Source organism: Elephas maximus, chromosome 3 (assembly GCF_024166365.1).
Source record: "Elephas maximus indicus isolate mEleMax1 chromosome 3, mEleMax1 primary haplotype, whole genome shotgun sequence".
Taxonomy (NCBI): Eukaryota; Metazoa; Chordata; class Mammalia; order Proboscidea; family Elephantidae; genus Elephas; species Elephas maximus.
In genome coordinates, this window is record NC_064821.1 from 108,791,436 (window position 1) to 108,812,711 (window position 21,276).

Genomic DNA, 21,276 nt, shown 5'->3' on the forward strand with positions numbered 1-21,276 from the left:
AATGGAAGAAATGGTGAAGTTAAAGAGCTGAACAGAAGATTTCAAAGGGCAGCGTGAAAAGACAAAATAAAGTATTATCATGACATATGCAATGATCTGGAGTTAGAAAACCAAAGGGGAAGAACACGCTCGGCATTTCTAAAGCTGAAAGAATTGAAGAAAAATTTCAAGCCTTGAGTTGTAACGTTGGAGGATTCTATGGGGAAAATATTAAACGATGCAGGAAGCATCAAAAGAAGATGGAAGGAGTACACAGAGTCACTATACCAAAAAGAACTGGTTGATGTTCAACCATTTCAGGAGGTAGTGTATGATCAGGAACTGATGGTACCGAAGCAAGAGGCCCAAGCTGCACTGAAGGCACCGGTGAGAAACAAGGCTCCAGGAATTGACAGAACACCAGTTGAGATGTTTCAACAAATGGATGCAGTGCTGGCAGTGCTCACTCGTCTGTGCCGAGAAATTTGGAAGACAAGCTACCTGGCCAGCAGACTGGAAGAGATCCATATTTATGCCTGTTCCAAGGAAAGGCGATCCAACTGAATGCAGAAATTATCAAACAATATCGTTAATAACACACACAAGGAAAATTTTGCTGAAGATCATTCAAAAGCGGTTGAAGCAAAATATCAACAGTGAACTGCCAGAAATTCAAGCCGGATTCAGAAGAAGACATGGAACCAGGGATATCGTTGCTGATGTCAGATGGATCTTGGCTGAAAGCAGAGAATACCAGGAAGATGTTTACCTGTGTTTACTGACTATGCAAAGGCATTCGATTGTGTGGATCATAACAAATTATTGATAACATTTTGAAGAATGGCGATTCCAAAACACTTAATTATGCTTATGAAGAACCTGTACCTAGATCAAGAGGCAGTCATTCAAACAGAACAAGGGGATACTGCGTGGTTTAAAGTCAGGAAAGGTGTGCATCAGGCTTGTGTCCTTTCACCATACCTGTTCAGTCTGTATGCCGAGCAAATAATCTGAGAAGCTGGACTGTATGAAGAAGAACGGGGCATCAGGATTGGAAGAAGACTCATTAACAACCTGCATTATACAGATGACACAACCTTCCTTGCTGAAAGAGAAGAGGATTTGAAGCACTTACTGATGAAGATCAAAGACCACAGTCTTCATTCAGTAGGGATTACACCTCAGCATAAAGAAAAAAAAGATCCTCACAACTGGACCAGTAAGCAACATGATGATAAATGGGGAAATGATTGAAGTTGTCAAGGATTTCATTTTACTTGGATCCACAATCAGCAACCATGGAAGCAGCAGTCAGTAAATCAAAAGATGCATTGCATTGGGCAAATCTGCTGCAAAAGACCTCTTTAAAGTGTTAAAAAGCAAAGCTGTCACCTTGGATACTAAGGTGTGCCTGACCCAAGCCATGGTGTTTTCAGTCATCTCATATGCATGGGAAAACTGGACAATGACTAGGGAAAACCGAAGAATGGACACCTTTGAGTTATGATGTTGGCAAAGAGTATTGAGTATACCATGGGCTGCCAAAAGAATGAACAAATCTGTCTGGGAAAAAGCATAGCCAGGATGCTCCTTAAAAGCAAATGTGGTGAGACTATGTCTCAAATACTTTGGATATATTATCAGGACGGCTCAGTCCTTGGAGAAGGACATCAAAGTAGACGGTCAGCCAAAAAGAGGAAGACCCTCAATGAGATGAATTGACACAGTGGCTGCAACAACGGGATGAAGCATAACAATGATTTTGATGATGGCATAGGACCAGTTAGTTTTTCGTTCTGTTGTGCATAGGGTTGCTATGAGTCGGAACCTACTCGATGGCATCTAACAGCAACAACAATAAATTTGTTAAAGAGTGTTTTAAGGCCCAGAATGTGGTCTGTATTGGTGAATGCTCCATGTGACTTTGAGAATTTTTTTTCTGCTATTTTTGGATGAAGTATTTCATAAATGTCAGTTAAATCCAATTGATTAATGGTGCTGTTCAGTTCAACTGTATTCTTACTGATATTCTGCATGGTGGATCTGTCAATTACTAATAGAGTGGTATTGAATTCTCCAACTATAATAATGGATTAGTCTTATTTTTCCTTGCAGTGCTATAAACTTTTGCTTCACGTATTTTGACGCTCTCTTGCTAAGTGCGTACACATTAAGGATTGTTATGCATTCTTGGAGACTTGACCCCTTTATCATTATGTATTGCTCTTCTTCATCTCTGATCATGTTCCTTGCTCTGAAGTACTTTGTTTGGAATTCATATAACTATCCAGCTTTCTTTTGATTAGTGTTATATGCTTTATCTTGTCTCCATCCCTTTGCTTTTAATCTATCAGTGCCTTTATATTTAAAGTGGGTTTCTTGTAGACAACATATGCTTGAGTTTGTTTTTTAATCCACTCTGATAGTCTCTTTTAACTGATGTATTTAGACCATTTACATTTAAAGCAATTATTGATAAAAGTTGGATTAATATAGACCGTATTTGTAACTGTTTTCTATTCATTGCCCTCTTCTTTCTTCTTTTTTTAAATCTTCCATTCTTTTCCTGCCTTCTCTGGTTTTAACTGAACACTTTATATGTGTTACGAAATCAGCTGCGTCTCCCAAAAATACATGTTGAAATCTGTTAGATCAATTAAAGATAAGAAAAATAAAAGATTTTATTTTCATTTATTCCTTCTCTAAGGAGTTTTTTTTTTCTTCATGTTGATCTGAGTTTCTTTTTCTTCTTTTAAATTAAATTTATTGAGGCATATTTTGCATGCAGTAAAAGTCATCAGTGTTAAGTGTTTAATTCAAGTAGCTCTGGCAACGTATGCGTTTGTGTTGTTGTTGTTGTTATGTGCCGTAGAATTGGTTCCGACTCATAGTGACCCTATGCACAACAGAACGAAACACTGCCCAGTCCTGAGCCATCCTTAAATCGTTGTTATGCTTGAGCTCGTCATTGCAGCCACTGTGTCAATCCACCTCGTTGAGGGTCTTCCTCTTTTCCGCTGACCCTGTACTCTGCCAAGCATGATGTCCTTCTCCAGGGACTGATCCCTACTGACAACATGTCCAAAGTATGTAAGACGCAGTCTCGCCATCCTTGCCTCTAAGGAGCATTCTGGCCGCACTTCTTCCAAGACAGATTTGTTCTTTCTTTTGGGAGTCCATGGTATATTCAATATTCTTTGCCAACACCACATACAATTCAAAGGCGTCAATTCTTCTTTAGTCTTCCTTACTCATTGTCCAGCTTTCACATGCATATGATGTGATTGAAAATACCATGGCCTGGGTCAGGCGCACCTTAGTCTTCAGGGTGGCATCTTTGCTCTTCAACACTCTGAAGAGGCCCTTTGCAGCAGATTTGCCCAATGCAGTACATCTTTTGATTTCTTGACTGCTGCTTCCATGGCTGTTGATTGTGGATCCAAGTAAAATGAAATCCTTGACAACTTTAATCTTTTCTCCGTTTATCATGATGTTGCTCATTGGTCTAGTTGTGAGGATTTTTGTTTTCTTTATATTGAGGTGCAATCCATACTGAATGCTGTGATCTTTGATCTTCATTAGTAAGTGCTTCAAGTCCTCTTCACTTTCAGCAAGCAAGATTATGTCATCTGCATAATGCATGTTGTTAATGAGTCCTCCTCCAATCCTGATGCCCGTTCTTCTTCATAGAGTCCAGCTTCTCAGATTGTTTGCTCAGCATACAGATTGAATAGGTCTGGTGAAAGAGTACAACCCCGATGCACACCTTTGCTGACTTTAAACCAATCAGTGTCCCCTTGTTCTGTCTGAACAACTGCCTCTTGATCTATGTAAAGATTCCTCATGAGCACAATTAAGAGTTCTGCAATTCCCATTCTTCATAGTGTTACCCATAATTTGTTATGGTCCACACAGTCGAATGCCTTTGCATAGTCAATGAAACATAGGTAAACATCCTCCTGGTATTCTCTGCTTTCAGCCAGGATCCATCTGACATCAGCAATGATATCCCTGGTTCCACATCCTCTTCTGAAACCAGCCTGAATTTCTGGCAGTTCCCTGTCGATACACTGCTGCAGCCTTTTTTGAATGATCTTTAGCAAAATTTTGCTTGTGTGTGATATTAATGATATTGTTCTATAATTTCCACATTCAGTTGGATCACCTTTCTTGGGAATAGGCATAAATATGGATCTCTTCCAGTCAATTGGCCAGGAAGCTGTCTTCCATATTTCTTGGCACAGACGAGTGAGCACCTCCAGCGATGCATCTCTTTATTGAAACATCTCAATTGATATTCCATCAATTCCTGGAGTCTTGTTTTTCGCCAATGCCTTCAGAGCAGATTGGACTTCTTTCTTCAGTACCATCGGTTCCTGATCATATGCCACCTCTTGAAATGGTTGAATATCGACTAATTCTTTTCGGTATAATGACTCTGTGTATTCCTTCCATCTTCTTTTGATGCTTCCCGTGTCATTTAATATTTTCCCCATGGAATCCTTCACTATTGCAACTTGAGGCTTGAATATTTTCTTCAGTTCTTTCAGCTTGAGAAACGCCGAGTGTGTTATTCCCTTTTGGTTTTCCATCTCCAGCTCTTTGCACATGTCATACATTTGTGTAGCTACCACCAAATAATGATATGGAACATTTTCTCCACCAAAGAAGTTTCCTCTTGGCCTCTTCCCCATCCCCTCAACTTAAAAAAAAAAAAAAAAAAAATCATAATCAGTTAACCCACAGGTATTCAAAGAATGACTCATTTTTCCCCGTTCTTGTGTTAGACTCTGTGATATAAGGAAGAATTTTAAGACAAGTTTCCTGCCCTAAATGAACTAAAAATTCTAGTTGGGGAAGAGGAGCTAAGAGAGAAGGAAAACAAGAGGTGGGGAGGGAAGGAGAGCAGAAGAGAAGAGAAAGAGAAGAAGGAGAAAGGAGTAAGGAAGGGTAAAGAGGGCCAGATGTAAGTTCCACAGATGAGCTGGAATGCTGTCCTCGTCATCTGCCACCTTTCTGACCTAGAATGGAACAGATGTCCCTCATTTCCACCCCCACGTATGGTGACTACCACTGTAGAGGAGCCCACCATTTCCATCTCCCTTCCTCTTTCTAGGCCTCTGCTCTCCTCCTACCTCTCTGTCTGAGTCCCAGACGCTCCCTTTCCTCCCACTTCCACCTGTGTGAGACATCCAGCCACTACTCAGACCAGCACCCTGGCCTTTCGTGCCCTCTTCTGGACTAATGGGACAACCAGTGAACAACCTGGCTTCATGTTTAAGGCTCAGGGGTAGCAAATGCTTTTGTCTTGATGATTGAGAGAGAATAATCAGTCTGTAGGCAGCTAGTATAAGGAACTCTGGTGATGCAGTGGTTAAGTGCCTGGTTGATAATCAGAAGGTTGGTGATTTGAACCCATCAGCTGTTCCATGGAAGAAAGATGTGGCAGTCTCCTTTTGTAAAAATTTATAGCCTTGGAAACCCTATGGGGCAGTTCTACCCTGTCCTTAGGGTCACTGTGAGTGGGAATCAGCTTGATGGCAATGGGTTTGTTTGTTTGTTTGTTTTGGTTAGGCTGTTAGCATAGTGAAAAAAATTTGGGCTTGCAAATTGGGAAGTCCAATTTTCTCAGGCTCCCCTGGCCTGTGAGTTTGAATAAAGTCACTGTAACAGTAATTACTCAAATTTAACTTTTGCTGCCCCCCTCCTACCACCTTCTTCCCACGTATAATGAGCAAGGAGGTTATAATCTGGGATTGGTGTCCTCTGGGCATGGGAGATATCCAAAGCTGATTCTTGTGGGGCACCAATGATGGACCCTTTGGAGGTTTTCCCATTGTAAACCTTTTTTACCTATGGTTCCTGTGATATGGGCTATGTCTCCTCTGTCTGCTTCTTACCACGTCCCCCTCAGCCCACTGGTTCCCTGTGTAGATCCAAATTTCTGACCTATATAAATTTTCTTTCTCTGACAAACGTCTTTTAACATTTCTTGCAAGGCCAATCTACTGATAACACATTCCTTCAATTTTTGTTTGTCTGAGAAAGAATTTTTCCTTCACTTTTGAAGGATAATTTCACTGGACAGAGAATTCTAGGTTGGTGGTTTTTTCCATTAACACTTCAAATATTTCATTCTACTTTTTCTTGCTTGCATGGTTTCTGAAGAATAAATTTAGTTTTCTTAAATTCACAGAATCTTGCATAGAGTAGATTCTCGTTACATGTCGGTTAAATTGTTTTCAAACAAGTTCTTATTAGAAGCGTACCTGTTCCATGAAGCATTTCTTTTTACATAAACCAAATTCTGTGTGCTTTCTGGTACTGATTTTTTTAGTTGTGATTTTTATATTGTTCCTGAATTTGTTAGACTACCTGAAGCAAATCGTCTACTTTGTTGCATATTTTTGGTTGCTTCAGTGTTAGTCATGGTTAGGTCTATAAGATAAGGTGACAGTATGTCCTGGTTTGCTTGGTAGTACTGGTTTGTGCCTGCTGTCCTGGCTTTATTATTAATAGTTTCCTCTTTCACTCTGAAGAGTGCCCTGGTTTGAATGATAAATTATTGGGTCGCTAATTAACGAAACCTTGTAATTGTGAGCTCAGAAAAAATTTTAAGTATATTTGTTGAATATTGGTTAATAGAATAGTGCTTTCTTTTTTCTTTTTCAGGTATTTTAACACCAGTGATAACAATTTACAGTATTGGGGGCTGGATTACCCACCTCTTACAGCTTATCATAGTCTCTTATGTGCATATGTGTAAGTTTTTCTTCCTTAATTTAACTTTAAATATTTGTGCCTTTAGTAAATATACTAAGAAACAGGGTGATCTGCCTTTGTTGAATAGAGGAGAGATCAGTTGTAGCTATTACTGTATTCTGCTTTGTAAAGCACTATGGCTTTATAAACAGGTTGTAAGAAAGGTAGCTATCAAAGTTTAAACATTCTATTCTTTGTAGGATAGGCTAGAAAGAAATGCAAAAATCCAGCTTCATTTTCAATGTTTTGTATTTTTATGTGAATCATGTGTACTGTCTATGTTTGCCAACCTCACCCCTCCCCATTCGGAAGCACTTAATGAAAATAATTCAGGAGCAGGGGAGGATGTGGTTGGCAAACAGACATAGAGGGTGCACGTTATTTGCATAAAACCACAGTAGAGATGTTACCAATTATATGGGGACTACTGTGAAATATATTTAATATGGATTAGTTGTGCATGAATTGACTCGATGGCACTGGGTTTGGTTTTGGTTTTGGTTAGTTGTGCATAGGAACACTTTTTTCTGGAATGACCCACAGTAAGGTCCAGATACCATTCTGACTAAACTGTAGGTACAGATATCATTCTGACTAAACTAAAATTACTCTAGTGTTTTACTCTATGAGTAAGATGGGGACTAAAATTCCTACTTTTAAAGAAGTAGAATGGTTTAAAAAGATAAGGAACTTTATTTTGGTGGAAACTCATTTTTCCTGTTTAGTGGTATTCCATCTCAGACTTTAGTGTGTCAGGAGGAATTTGAGGAACTTCTTCACAATGTATCTCCTGAACTTATCTTACTTATTTTATTATTTCAACTTCAACTATTTCCTATTTTGTAAAAATTAGCTTCATAGATTCAAAATAAGACCCTGAACTTCATGACAGCCAGTTATACTTTATAGTGTTCGGGGCAATGTAATATGATTAAAATTTTTATTTATATTTAATGATTGTTTAATTTTATACAGTGGTTTATGATCAATAGCTGTTTATTGTAGCTGACTGTTATGATAACTGAAGATTATAAATGATAAAATATGATCCTCTGGCCAATACTAGTATATTGTTCTTTACAAAGAACGTGTTTTGTAAATGAAATGTAACAGCAGGTTGTTTTTACACTGGAACAACTGTGAAGGTAGGGCTTATAGTTCCGTGTTGTATGGTTTTGTTGAAAGATGAGCAAGGCAGACCCTGTTTGATAGCTTCAGTTAGTTTCACATGATTAAATAGGAAGCGCTAAGTTTAAGTGTTGACTTTATTGCTTTATAAGAGCAATAGCTAATTCTCAAGTTTGTATGTTCTCAGATGTCCTTATTGCTAAAAGTAATAGAAGAATAAAGCATGTGCGTATATGCTTTGGTTTGCAGGGCAGAGTTTATAAATCCAGACTGGATTGCTCTCCATACATCACGTGGATATGAGAGTCAGGCACATAAGCTCTTCATGCGTGCAACAGGTAAAAGAGCAATAGGTATGAGTGTGAAATTTGAATTTTTAGAAATTTTGGACCAACTAATAAAAGGTACTGTTGTTATTCTTACTGACTTTTTAAATTGTGTAACTATTAAGACCAAAAGTAGAGAGGGATAATTCTCGGTGTTTTACATTCATTATCTTACTTAATTCTTTGAATCCCCATATGCAGCAAATACTATTATTACCCTATTTTAAGCTGAGGAAGCTGAGGAGCAGTGAAGTGAGGCAACTAACTTACCTGAGATCAGACAACGATAAATTGAGCCTTTAGTTGTTGAGGCTACTGCTGTAATATCCTAATTACAAATCCCTTTCACCTTTTCCTTAAACCTTTCAGTTGTAATTTATACATTGTTGCTAAATTAAGTATTCTACTCAACAGATGTTTATTGAGCATCTACTGTGTGCTGTTCTAGGAACTTGAAAGTAATAAGCTTAGATTTTTTTAAAAGCTGTGCATAACTTAGACTTTATTGCTAGCCTGGGCCTTTGCCTTATTTAATCTAAATTTAGTCAGAATTTATTTCTTTACTAGTCGTCAAATCTCAGGCTGAAGAGATAATCCCCCTCTGCCACCAATGCTTAACCCTCTCTGAACTAACTGCATACTCACCACGTGATCAGTCAGCTTCTGGACCAATACCTGTGTTTGCAGGGAACTCACAACCTTTAGAGACAGCCTGCTCTGTTTTCAGAGAGCCCTAATCATTAAAAATGTCTTTCTTACAGTGAACGTCTACTAGTAATTTCCTTGGGTCACACAGAGTAAGTTCTATACCTAACACTCTACAGGTATTTGCGGTCCTCTCTTCTCCAGGTTAAGCAGTCCTAGATGTGTCAGTATCCCTGAGGTGATCAGTTTGTTGAATGTGATTGTGGCTTTGAAGCCTCTGGTTGTGCTCTGTTCTTTTGCATGTATTCCAGTTTGTCAGTGTCATCATAAATGTGGCGTCTGGAGCTGAGCATAGTGTTCCATGCATCTAACACAGAAAGTGGATCACTTCCCTTTTTCTGGACACTGTGTTTAATGCAGTACACTGAGAAAAAAGACGCTCATTGGACAGCTGTTACACTGTTAAAGAACTTAATGTATCTGCTTTTCTGTGTTCTAAAAGGACTGAACCATCAGAATTGTGAATTGCCTTTTTTAAAAACTTACTTTAGTTTCCTCTTTAAGCTCTTTATATGCATTAATTAGTAAAGATTTATATATTTTTTATAAACATTAACATTTTAAAAGATTACCCTATGCATTACCACATTTGAATTTTCTTTATATCAGAAAATTTAGAGTATGCAGATAGTAAAAAAAATACTGAGAAAAAATTGTTATCTGCCCATGCTTGGAGTTTTCCTCACTTTTAAGTACAAGTCAGAGCAAAGAGAAAATTTAGTTTGGATTGTATCTAATTAATGTGTAAGCTTGCTAGAGAAAAGTTAGAAAAGAGTCTTTTTAGTACTATATCAGTTGAAATCAGGCAGAGATGAAGAGAATAGAAGGGCTGGTTATGGAACAGACTTGTCCAGGGTGGGTAGGCACCTTGTGTTAATAGAATTCCCAGTCAGGACTGGAGAGGGAGGCAGTTAACGGGCTACTGTAGATCCCGATGGACTCACACTTAAACTATTCGCTTGTTTTTTCAGTTTTTATTGCTGATGTGCTGATTTACATACCTGCAGTGATTTTGTACTGTTGCTGCTTAAAAGAAACTTCAACTAAGAGAAAGGTAAGTTTTAAACAACCTAACATTTTGTCTCTGAAATGGTTTCTTTATTAGCTTGACTATTAAGTATAGGTCTTAAGGAAGCCATGCTTTTAGGAATAGATAGAATAATGGGGGACAGAATATCTTCTATTAATTAATTTTTATTTGGAAAACATCAATTTATCTTACAGTAATTATCTCAGTGCCCTACCATAGTAATTATAAGATGGACTGAATTTTAGAGGTTATGTACTGCTAAATTACACAGCATGCTGAGTTTACTGCCTAACTGGTAAATCTGAATTTTGAGCTGGTTTATGAGAATGACTAAACTGAAAAGCATTTTTTGTTAAGTTGCTGTATCCTCATATTCACCGTTACCAAATACTCTTTTTGATTATTGCAGATAGTTTAATTATTAGATTAACTTTTCTGATGTGTGTTTCTAAAAGTACTTCCTCTGACAAATAACCTCTTAGTGATTTTTCCTTTTTTATTGAAATGTTCTATGTCACCCCTATGAAAAGTTCAGTGCCTAAAAGAACTATTTTATGAAAGCTGACAAATTTTGGTAGATAGAAAATACAGCACCTCAGCAAAGGGGGAACATTTGCTACTGTGTTAAATGAAACCACACTTTACCTTGTTTAATCTAAGTAACAGATTACTAATTTCACAGTGTTTTTCTTTACAGATTACTAATGTATTGTGCATATTGCTATATCCTGGCCTTATTCTTATCGACTATGGACATTTTCAGTATCCTTTACTAGTTGAGAAATGAAGTCATTATTTGCATATTATGAAATCTAGGCTCAAATGTGTATAATGTCATCCAATAATGTCTTATTTGCTGGGGTGCTTGCTTATATAAATTATTTTCACAAATATATAAAATAATCTGTTTACGAAGGTTTTACTTGAAGGGTAGAGTACAGATTTATTAAAAATAGAATTACTTTTCACACCTCTTTGGTCTGGGAATAAAATGTTAGTGACTGAGTAGCTCTTTCTGGGAAGTTGGAATACGAGTGCCGAGTATAGTTATGCCCTTTTCATTCTGAAAAGATGTAACATGTGTCCTGAGTGTTATCTGATACTTTAAAAAAGGGAAACAGTCTTATAGTTTATTGAGCTCTAAAACAAGATGATTCTCCAGTAAATGGTGGTAGCCAGGAAGCTTCGGGAAACTAAAACTGATAGAATAATTAAAACCTATTATGTGGATTTATGATTATATTTTTTCATACCTAAAATAAAGGACAATCAAAAACAAACAGGTCTCAGAGGATAAATTTGTAAAATCTGGACCTGGTTGTCCAATTTGTATTCTAGTTTATTGAATGTTACTCTCTGTCCCAAAGGAAAAAAAGGAACCGTAACACCCAGCAACGTGATGGCTTAATAAATCCTTTCAATGCTAACATGTTTTAGTTGTAATTAAATTAATTTGGGTATCTATCAAAGGGCTGGAAACCCAGATGGCATAGTGGCTAAGTGCTACGGCTGCTAACCAAAGGGTCGGCAGTTCAAATCTGCCAGGCGCTCCTTGGAAACTCTGTGGGGCAGTTCTACTCTGTCCTATGGGGTCGCTATGAATCGGAATCGACTTGACGGCACTAGGTTTGGTTTTTGGTTTTTAACAAACGGCTTGCAAAAGATAATCAAATCTATAGCTTTCACAATTTAGCTTGATTTTTTGAAGAGGGGGATAAAAGTAGCCTCTACTTTGTAAGCTTGTGGGATCACTGACTATGCCAATCAAATACTCTGGTAACATCAAGAGCATCTGATGTAAAAGAAAGAAAGAGTAAAAGCCGGTCACCAGATTTTTTAAACTATTTTTATTATGAAATGAAACATATACAGAAAAGTACTCAAAATATAAATGTGCTTCTTGGTGAATTGGTATATGTTGTATAACCCGACAGATTATTTTAAAATCATGTAAGAAATATGTTCTGTAAAATGCAAGATCTCTTTTAATTATTGAACTAATTTCCTTGACACAGAAACATATATAACTCTGTGAGTCTTGGCTTTGCTTTGTGGGGTGTTCTTGGCGTATCTTGTGACTGGGACCTGCTAGGGTCACTGGCATTTTGTTTAGCTGTAAATTATAAACAGATGGAACTTTACCACTCCTTGCCATTTTTTTGCTTTTTACTTGGCAAGTGTTTTAAAAAAGGCCTGAAAGGAAAGGGGTGAGTGGTTTTTAAATATTGGAATAAAAAAAAAGTAGAATTTCACTTTGCCTCTTGGTGATTTCTTATTAATGTATTGGCTGTAGGATGAGAGGGAAGAGAGAGCTTAAGTCATGTTCTGTATTCTTTATTTTAAATCTCTTTTTTTAACTGGAGCGGTAACTTGATCAATGTACGCCTATTGGAGGTAATGTGGATTAGCTTGTTAGAGCGTTGCTATAGAATTTCATCCTTTTAGAGAATAAATATTATAACCTTACTAGAAATAAAATTCCAGTTTGATGTTTTTCTTTATGGCTGCATTCCCTAAGTCCTGTAGGAATGTCACCTAAGTAAATGTTCATTGGAATGTCAGTAGCAGTCTTTGAGTTGAAAAAGTGACATCTTAGCAATGGTGAGTTTCTTAACTCTGATTTGAGCAGACTACCATCTTAAACCTATACTGGTAACATAGATTTATCATTACTATGTATTTGCATTTATTATATTTAGTGAGACTCTGATTGATTTCTCAGAATTATTAGCCTGTCCCAGTCTTACTGTATGCATTTGTTTTTGTTCTAGGTTTGTGTTGTTAATTAAGCTAGCGTGTACTGTTGTGGCTTCCTTCCTTCTCTGCTGGCTGCCATTCTTTGCAGAAAGAGAACAAACCCTGCAGGTTCTAAGAAGACTTTTCCCCGTTGATCGTGGATTATTTGAGGCATGTTTAGAAACGTTGCTCTTCCTCCTTTCTGTTGTGATATGTTCCCTGTGACCTTTGGGGATTTCATGTAGAAGCCACACAAGGAATAGGAACTTCAGCTGCTCCCCTCCAGCAGTCATTCCTTGCTAGTTATTTAATCCAGTGTATAACCCCTCGTTCAGCTGGCATTTTCTAATACATTACTGTAATAGGTGATATTCATGCCATCATCAGATCCACAATTCAGTTATATGTTTCTCTAATGAAATAAATAGGGTCCATCCTGAAAGCATGAGAAGTTGTGGCTACAAAGTTAACAACTCTGTAATGTTTTGGTTTATGTTCTCTTTTTAGACTTAGGAAATTATTTGTGAAACTAATAATCATGGTTGCTTCAAAAAGATCTTATAATTCCTAATGAGATATATAACTCCCATCACGATAATTTTTAATGAGAATCTTTTATTTTATTTCATTTAATGTTAGTTTAATCACTCTTGTTTAACGTTTATTACGTGAGTAATTTGAAGATTAAATTTAGTAATTGGGCAAACCATTTTTCTGAAAAAAAGTCCTTCAATAAACTTAGACAGAGACAGTATATTTATAGATAATTTGCTTTTGAATAAACACTTAATTTAAAAAGAATTAGGAAAACATATATATGTTTCTAGTTTTGAATACATAAATTGCTATAGAATATCTTTTCTAGACCAAAAAGAGGATGGAACCAGTATTTTGAGGGAGACTAAGAAAGAATATGGTGTTATGAAGGAACAGGAATGTGTGTTGGTGGGATGATGATGATGATCTTACCGATAATAGTAGTAGTCACTATTATTATCATCACTTACTTACTAGGTCCAGACACTTTACTTGTAATTTCATTTGATCCTTACAGCGGCACTGTGAGGTAGATATTATTATTATCCCCACTTTATAGGTAAGGACTCTGAGGTCAGAGATTCACACAACAAGTATGTGAGAGAGCTGTGATTTGAACTTCCCAACCTGTGCTCCTAACCTTTTCTTTATATAACCCCCAAAAAACAAACTCATTGCCATCGAGTTGATTCCGACTCATAGGGACCCTTGAGGACAGAGTAGAGCTGCCCAGTAGGATTTCCAAGGCTTTAATCATTATGGAAGCAGACTGCCACACCCTTCTGCCATGGAGTGGCTGGTGGGTTTGAACTGTCAGTCTTTTTTTTGGTTAACAATCAAGTGCTTAACCACTGTATCGTCAGGGCTCCTTTTTTTTATATAACATCTAACTTTAACACCTACGTAAAGAAGAGTTTTAATTCTCCATGTAAGCTGCCTGGTTATTTGCCTTACCTTTCATTTCAGAAATGGTAATTTTCATGATAAATATAAAAATGAATATCTTACATGGTTGGTGATGTTGCCAGTGTCCTCTGTTCACTTGTTCTCAAAATCTGAAGACCATTTTCTTTGATCCGACATAGGGAAGTCGGGTGGTACAGTTGTCAGTGATAGTTGCTTCCTTGATGTTATGCCTACACAGCTGTGAGTCAAACAGCTGTGTAGAGGATGGGTTTCATGAGCATTAGAGCTGTAACAAATTTAATTTTGAAAGCGATCCTAGCACAACTGCTAATGTCTTTAAATTTCTTCATTTAGTAGCAGTTAACTCTTGTGATTTCTAGGTGCTAGTAGACTAAATAAATTCAGGTACATATATTACAATTAATATATGTACTACAAATTAGGAAAAAAAAAGATTTCTTAGAAAAATTTCCAAAGTTGAATAACTACAGTTTTTAGGGATGGTGTGCTGCTCTTTGAAAAATAGGAAGTATTTCTTGGGAATGTCTAGGCTAGGGTTGGTGAGTGAAAAGCCTGTTTTCTTAGAGATTATGGAGTGTACTTGGTGGGGTTTTATATTGCTTTTAATTACACCAGAATGTAAAATTAACAAATATCTTTTTAAGGATAAAGTAGCCAATATTTGGTGCAGCTTCAATGTCTTTCTGAAGATTAAGGATATTTTGCCACGTCACAGCCAGGTAATAATCAGGTAAGAGATGCAAAGTTTGTATACAGCGTTTTATAGTTTACTCTCTGAAACTATTATGGTAATATTTATCTGGCATCATTAAGGAATGAGGGTTAACTGTTAGTGACATCTCTATATAACTTAAACCTATCCCTCTAACAACAAAACTTTTTTATTTTAATTGTTTTATGTGAAAGTCTTTCTGAATAGTTACCTAATTGTCTTCTCCTTAAACAGAGAGTAAATTAAATATGATTTAACATTGTCTTCAGAGTGATGATCTCCAAAGGTATGTCAGTTAGGGTACAACCAGAGAATGAGTAGGAGATTATGTGTATTAGTGTGGATTTATTATGGGGAATTGGCTTATGCATTTGTGGTGGCTGGCTAAGTAAGCAGGAAGTCTACATGGCAGGCTACCAGGAAGGGACTTCTAGATGGGGGAAAGAGAGCAGTTTAGACCTAGCTCTTATTTGGAGCAACTGAGTTTAGGGAAGACCTAAGCCCTCTTTTAAAGGACTCCCAACTGATTAAGTCAGGCCCACCCAAGCTAATCTCCCCTTTAAAAAAAAAAAAAATTAACTTAAAATCATTTGAATAGGGACTTTAATTATGTCTGAAATTCCTTCACTGTAGCACCTAGATTAGAGTTTGAATAACTGAGAGAAGGTATGTATATGCTACAAAATGGGCACTGCCTCCTTATGCCCACCAACCCTTGTCAGAGAATATCCCTTGTAGTCCACCCTAATGGAAAGCATACTGGAGAGAGTTCTGGGGACTTTAGTTCAGCCCAGCCAAGTTGATACATCACAAAGCCAACACAAGTGGGAAAATCATTTACTGTGTTAGGTTATAATACTTACCTTTGGAGCTTTCAAGGGCTGCATGCCATCATACTAAATGGCTCCAGACTGCTCTACTTTGTTGAGTCTGTCTGCTTTCTCTAGTTCTTTTTCCTCCCACCCATCAATCACCAGTAGGCGAAGCTCTAGCTACTTGCCACTCCCTTTCTAACTTGTTTTTATCTGACTTAGAGAAGTTGAAAATCTGATAATCAACTTCTGTGAGTAAAGTTTATGAATGTTTGTGTTACAAATATAGCATTGTTTCTTTAAACTTGGCTGTGCTTTCTTATTTTGAGTGTTTGAGAATTGACCTTCAGTTATATCTTTTTTTTTTTTTTTTATAAATGGTATTAAATGCTAAAATAACACAAGCAATATTTGGTACTACAGTGTTATGCTCTGTAGTATATCAGCTAATCATATATATATTAAAATCTGTACATAGACTATTTAAAAGTTATTTGGTCATAAAATAAACTTTAATTCAAAATCAGTGTTTTGATACATAATATTATCTTTATACTTTTAAAATATTACTTTGTTTTAACTAGATTTAAACTCCTGCAAAGAAAACAATTATTTTATTTTTATTACTTTTTTTTAGCTTTTGTTTTACATTTTTGAGCCTGCTTCCTGCATGTATAAAATTAACACTTCAGCCCTCTCCCAAAGGATTCAGATTCACTCTGGTAAGTTTCTCATTATTTTAAATACTTAATTCTAGCTGCAGCTTGTTTTAACAATATAAATTATTATTTTCTTGCCCTGAACATTATTCACTGAATTAGGAAATAAGGCATTCATTCATTTGTTCGGCAAATATTCACTGACTGTGTATACCATTTGTAGGTGCTGTTTTGGGCACTAGGCAGAGCAATCAGGATCTTTCAGTTTAATTCAACAAATATTTACTCAGTTTCTTCTTTGTAATAATGAGGGAATACAAAGAAGAAAACTGTGGTGATAGACCTGTGCTTAAGGAATTATGCTGTATATAAAGGAGATAGTATTCAGTTTTGTCAGGTATAAATGAAGTGCTACGATAACGTGGAAAAGGGAGATATTACTTTTGGGGGGGGAGATTTTAAGACAGCTTCTTAGACCAAGTGGGATTTGAGCCAGTTTTTGAAAGCTGGGCAAGATTTTGGAATAGGAGTTTATATAACAGAAGAGTATTCAAGACAGGAAGAAGAGCTTCAAGGTACAGAGGCGGGAAAGGACAGGGAATGTTCTGGTAACAATAAAATTTGTGTGACTTTTGTGTGTGTGTTGCTAGGAGAAGATACAACGAGAGAGAAGGGTTGAAAGGACCAGATATATTGGGTTGAAAATTTGGAGCTTGATTTGTGTGTGAGAGAAGTAAAAAAAAATTTTTTTCGATAAGGGGATGAGGCAGATCTCTGTTCAGGAAGATGATTTGTGTAAGTTTGAAGATGGATTGCGTATATTTCCTGTAGTTTAGGATTTCTCTCAGTAGGCTTACAAACCCTTCCTGGTTGTATTTCTGTGGTATTTAATCTGTTTTTCTGTACCTTGGTCTGTAAAATGACATTAAAAGAGTACCTTTTAAAAGATTGAGAAGATTTAGTTTATGGGAACAGGAAGTATTAGAGACAACACTTGGTAGAAACTTGGGTTCCAATTCTGGGACTGCCTCTTAGTATTAACATTATGTTCTAAAAACAAACCAGAACTGAACGATGCAACTTTGAGAAAGTCCATCTCAGTTCTACTATGCAAAAAGGATAGTTTCATGTTCCTGTTTCATTATCTTTATTTTTAATTCCTTTTTCTTTATTACCTTTTGTTGCTGATTTCTGTTGTTTCACCTCTGTGAATGAACTCTGAGCGTGTAAAGTCACCCACTGTTAGTATTCTATGGGATGTTTAGAACAGGATGAATGTGGTTAGTAATGCCCTGATGTTTTTATTGGCCTAACTGGTAAAAGTTTTGAAATATGTGTGATTAAGTTATTTTTCTAGGAAATAACATGCTAAATAAAGGTCTATTTTAAAGATAATGGAATAGAATTTCAGAATTTGAGTAACTGTAGCAGTGTTAGAGATGATTACTTTTAGGGCTGGAGCCAGAAAAAATGTTTTATTATTTTATTTGTTAACTATGTTTGATACAAACCACTGTGTTTAAAACAAGTAAATTAATTATTTTTGTTGATAATGTTTTGAATTCTTATTGCATACTTCTGAGAGCTTTAAAAACATTTCACATTATAATTTTAGAAGTATTTTCCTTTAAATTATGTTCGGTTGAACTATTTCTCAATATAAATCTATAATTGAGATAATTGATAATATTAATGCTAATATATCTATAGCAGCAAAATGATTTATTTTGAATTTGTTAAGTAGTGTTTATACAGTGCCCTCTGATGTGCCAGGTCCACTCTTCCAGGTAGTGGGCATGTAAGTAAATGACAGATAATGCCCTTGCTCTCTTAACTGGGGCCTTTCACGGTTCGTGGCAGGAAATGGACAATGAACAAATCAGTTAGGAAAATATCTGGGAGTAATGAGTGCTATGAAGAAAATAGGATGATGTGAAAAGAGAGCCGATGGGATAGGGTTGACAAGTCACCAGGATAGTTTGAGTCAGGGAAGTTCTTATTCTCCGGAAGTAACATTGGAACTGAGAATTTAATGACCAGTCAGAAGGAGCCAACCCCAAGAAGGAGGTTCTGACTTGATAAAAGCAAATGCAGAGGAACACTTTTGACATGTTTGAGGCGTAAAGGAACAGGTATGAAGTGGCTGGCATGAGGTGAGTGAAGGCGAGAGTAAGAGGTGAACTGGAAGAGGAAGGCAGGAGCTAGATCATGTAGCTCTTTGCAAGAGTTTGGATTTTATTCTAAGGGTGATGAGAAGCTGTTGGAGGACTTTAAACAGGGAAATTATATGATCTGAGATGGTGACTGTATGGAGAATGGGCTGACTGTAAGGGGCAAAAGTGTTACCAGTTATGAGGTTATTGCAGTAGTCCAGAAGAAAGATGGAAGTGGGTGGCTCAAGACTACTCTGCTCCACCATCAGCAGAGGAGGTGAAGAGAAGCGGATGGATATTTTATTTAGGAGGTTTTATAGACAGGGTTTACTGAAGGGTTGGATGTGTAGCATTCTACATGATGGTAATCCAGGCTTTTGGCTTGAGTAACTAGATGGATGTATGTATGTAGGCATGTCTAATATGTAGAAAATGAACTTCCGAAAATAGATCTAAGTCATTTTCATTTAAAACACCAAATAGAAAATGATGAATTTATAAAACATTTAAAATATTTTATTGAAGTATACATTTTAAGAACATGAAAATAGATTTTTTTTTGGCAGTTTTAGATTTTGACCTTCTTGGCCTTCATACTTATTAGTTCAAAGTGTTAGGGATTCCAAGGGAAGATGAAGGCATGATTCTTGTGTCTAAGGTACTTAGTAGTTTTGCTTATTATTGAGTCTCAATGAACTTGTTTTAGGTAGTTAAGCATAGCTTTATAATCATTGTTTATAAAAGAGTACTTTGATTATTGTATTTTATGCAAATAATGCTCACCTTTTGCTAACAGCATCCTTTTCCCATGAGGTATTTTCGTAATTGTGCTATGCTAAGTTTTTTATAACAATGTGTAAAATAGCACTTTTGAAAATACCTCATGGGGTGGGGGAAGGGTGTGGTAGGCAAACAAATGTAGAAGACTTGTGTTATTTGTATAAAAATACGGTATTAAATCTGATTTAAAATATACATGCTAGTGTTGCATATATATTTTGCTTCTAGTTAGAAGTCACATTATTCTTTAAAATTTCATTTGAAATGATTTTTAGATTTATAATTGCTATTCTATTTTTATTCTATTTTAAGTTATATCTCATTTTTCCTTTTTTTCCTTTAAGGTTAGCTGTGCTCTATCATTTTTTTTATTTTCTTTCCAAGTACATGAAAAATCCATTCTCTTGGTATCACTGTAAGTAAAAATGTTTGATGTATTTATTACTACTTGTATATAAACTATAAATAAATTTATAGTTTAATATAAATATCTGCTTAAATGTAAAACAAAACTACACAAGTGTTATATATTTGCATAAATTATTTTACAAAGTCATACTTTTCCAGATTATTTTTCCAAAATTTCCTTATGATTTTATTTCTTTATTAAATATAATATTTTAAACTTTAAAAAATTTGTAGGGATTACTGTACTTTTTATTTCTTCCTGTTTCATTATATCTATGCTTTTAAAAAGTGTGTCCTCCAAAGAGGCTTTTCTCAGACTGGAACCAGTTTGTATCTTTGCCTTTTTCATTTCATTCATTTCCATATCTATTTAGTAGCCTTGTTCTCTCTATTAACCTCCAAAGAGTCTTTCATATATTGCCTCCTTTCTCTTTCCTTTGCCATAACCTTTGATTAGACTCTATTGGAAGTCTCTAACCAGACTGCTTTGTTTTAGGAGCCTTAAGATTTTTTCTGGTTTCCAGTTATATGCTTTTCATAGAAATTTGGTGACAGTTGAGGGTGTATTTTCCTGATATTAAAATAGCATTTTCCCAGAACACCTTGGAATACTTGAATCCTGCCCTAAATAAATACCAAACCACTACCACCCAGTCCTGCCCATCTTTCACCCTGTTTGGTAGGTTCATGTAGAAGATACATGTACAGAATGACCAATGACAAATTCAAGGCAGTATCACTTTTATTAAGTGAAGTTTTGGACTAAAACCTCAGCACAAAAGTTTCTAGTAAGCTGGCCTAGCCTGTGTGGAAGGTTTCTTTGCCCTAAGCAAAATAGTCTCAATACCTTTGCATGATGAGAGGACTATTAAATTTCATCCCTCACAGCTCAAACCTGAGTTGAATCTTACCACGATTATATGAGACTAGACTAACCCTACAAAAATTCCTAGTGCTAGGGGGAATGGAACTATAGGGAGGTGTTACTTTCAAACATACACATTTTCCCCAGAATTTAAGTGGGGTCCAAACCTTGTAGGACCTTGTAGCTATATTTGGGACCTTAGCTTTTATTCTGAAAGAAATGGGGAGCCGTGGGAGGATTTTGAGGAAGAAACATCATCTGACTTGGTGTTTTTAAAGGATCACTCTAGCTGCAGGTTGAGAATAGATTGTTGGGGGCAAGGCTAGGAAACATGAACCATTTAGAAGGCTACTACTATAATCCAGGTGAGAGATGGCGGTGACTGGGACCAAGATAGCAATAGTGGAAGAAGTGAGAAGTGGTCAGTTTCTGAATATAATTATAGAACCAAAAGGTTTCCTAATGATTTGGATGTAGGATGTGAGAAAAACCAAGGATAAGCCCATGGTCTTTGGCCTGGAACTGGAAGGATAAAAGTGTCTACTGAAATGGGCAAGACTGCAAGTGGAGCAGGATTAGGCTAGGATTGGGACAGCGTGGGAGGTTCAGGAGTTCAGTGCTGGGTATATCTTTAGACATCAAGTGGAGACGTTGAGTCGACATTAGGATATGTGAGTCTGGAGTGGATATGTAAGTGGAGTTCCAGAAAGAAGTTGAGTTGGAGGTTGGAGACTTCAGTACACATGTTTGTTATTTA

General features: G+C 36.4%; 1 protein-coding gene across 13 annotated transcripts in view; it reads left to right on the forward strand.

The window, feature by feature from the left end:
• ALG6 (ALG6 alpha-1,3-glucosyltransferase) overlaps nt 1-21,276 on the forward strand; it is an 81,861-nt gene that overhangs the window by 33,794 nt on the left and 26,791 nt on the right. For all 13 annotated transcript variants that reach the window (XM_049879467.1, XM_049879457.1, XM_049879458.1 and 10 more), the window contains 9 exons: nt 6,652-6,741; nt 8,119-8,207; nt 9,872-9,954; nt 10,628-10,692; nt 11,952-12,137; nt 12,702-12,837; nt 14,775-14,860; nt 16,292-16,376; nt 19,591-19,661. In XM_049879467.1, the coding sequence (XP_049735424.1) occupies nt 6,652-6,741; nt 8,119-8,207; nt 9,872-9,954; nt 10,628-10,692; nt 11,952-12,137; nt 12,702-12,837; nt 14,775-14,860; nt 16,292-16,376; nt 19,591-19,661 (891 nt within the window). The remainder of the gene's footprint in view (nt 1-6,651; nt 6,742-8,118; nt 8,208-9,871; nt 9,955-10,627; nt 10,693-11,951; nt 12,138-12,701; nt 12,838-14,774; nt 14,861-16,291; nt 16,377-19,590; nt 19,662-21,276) is intronic.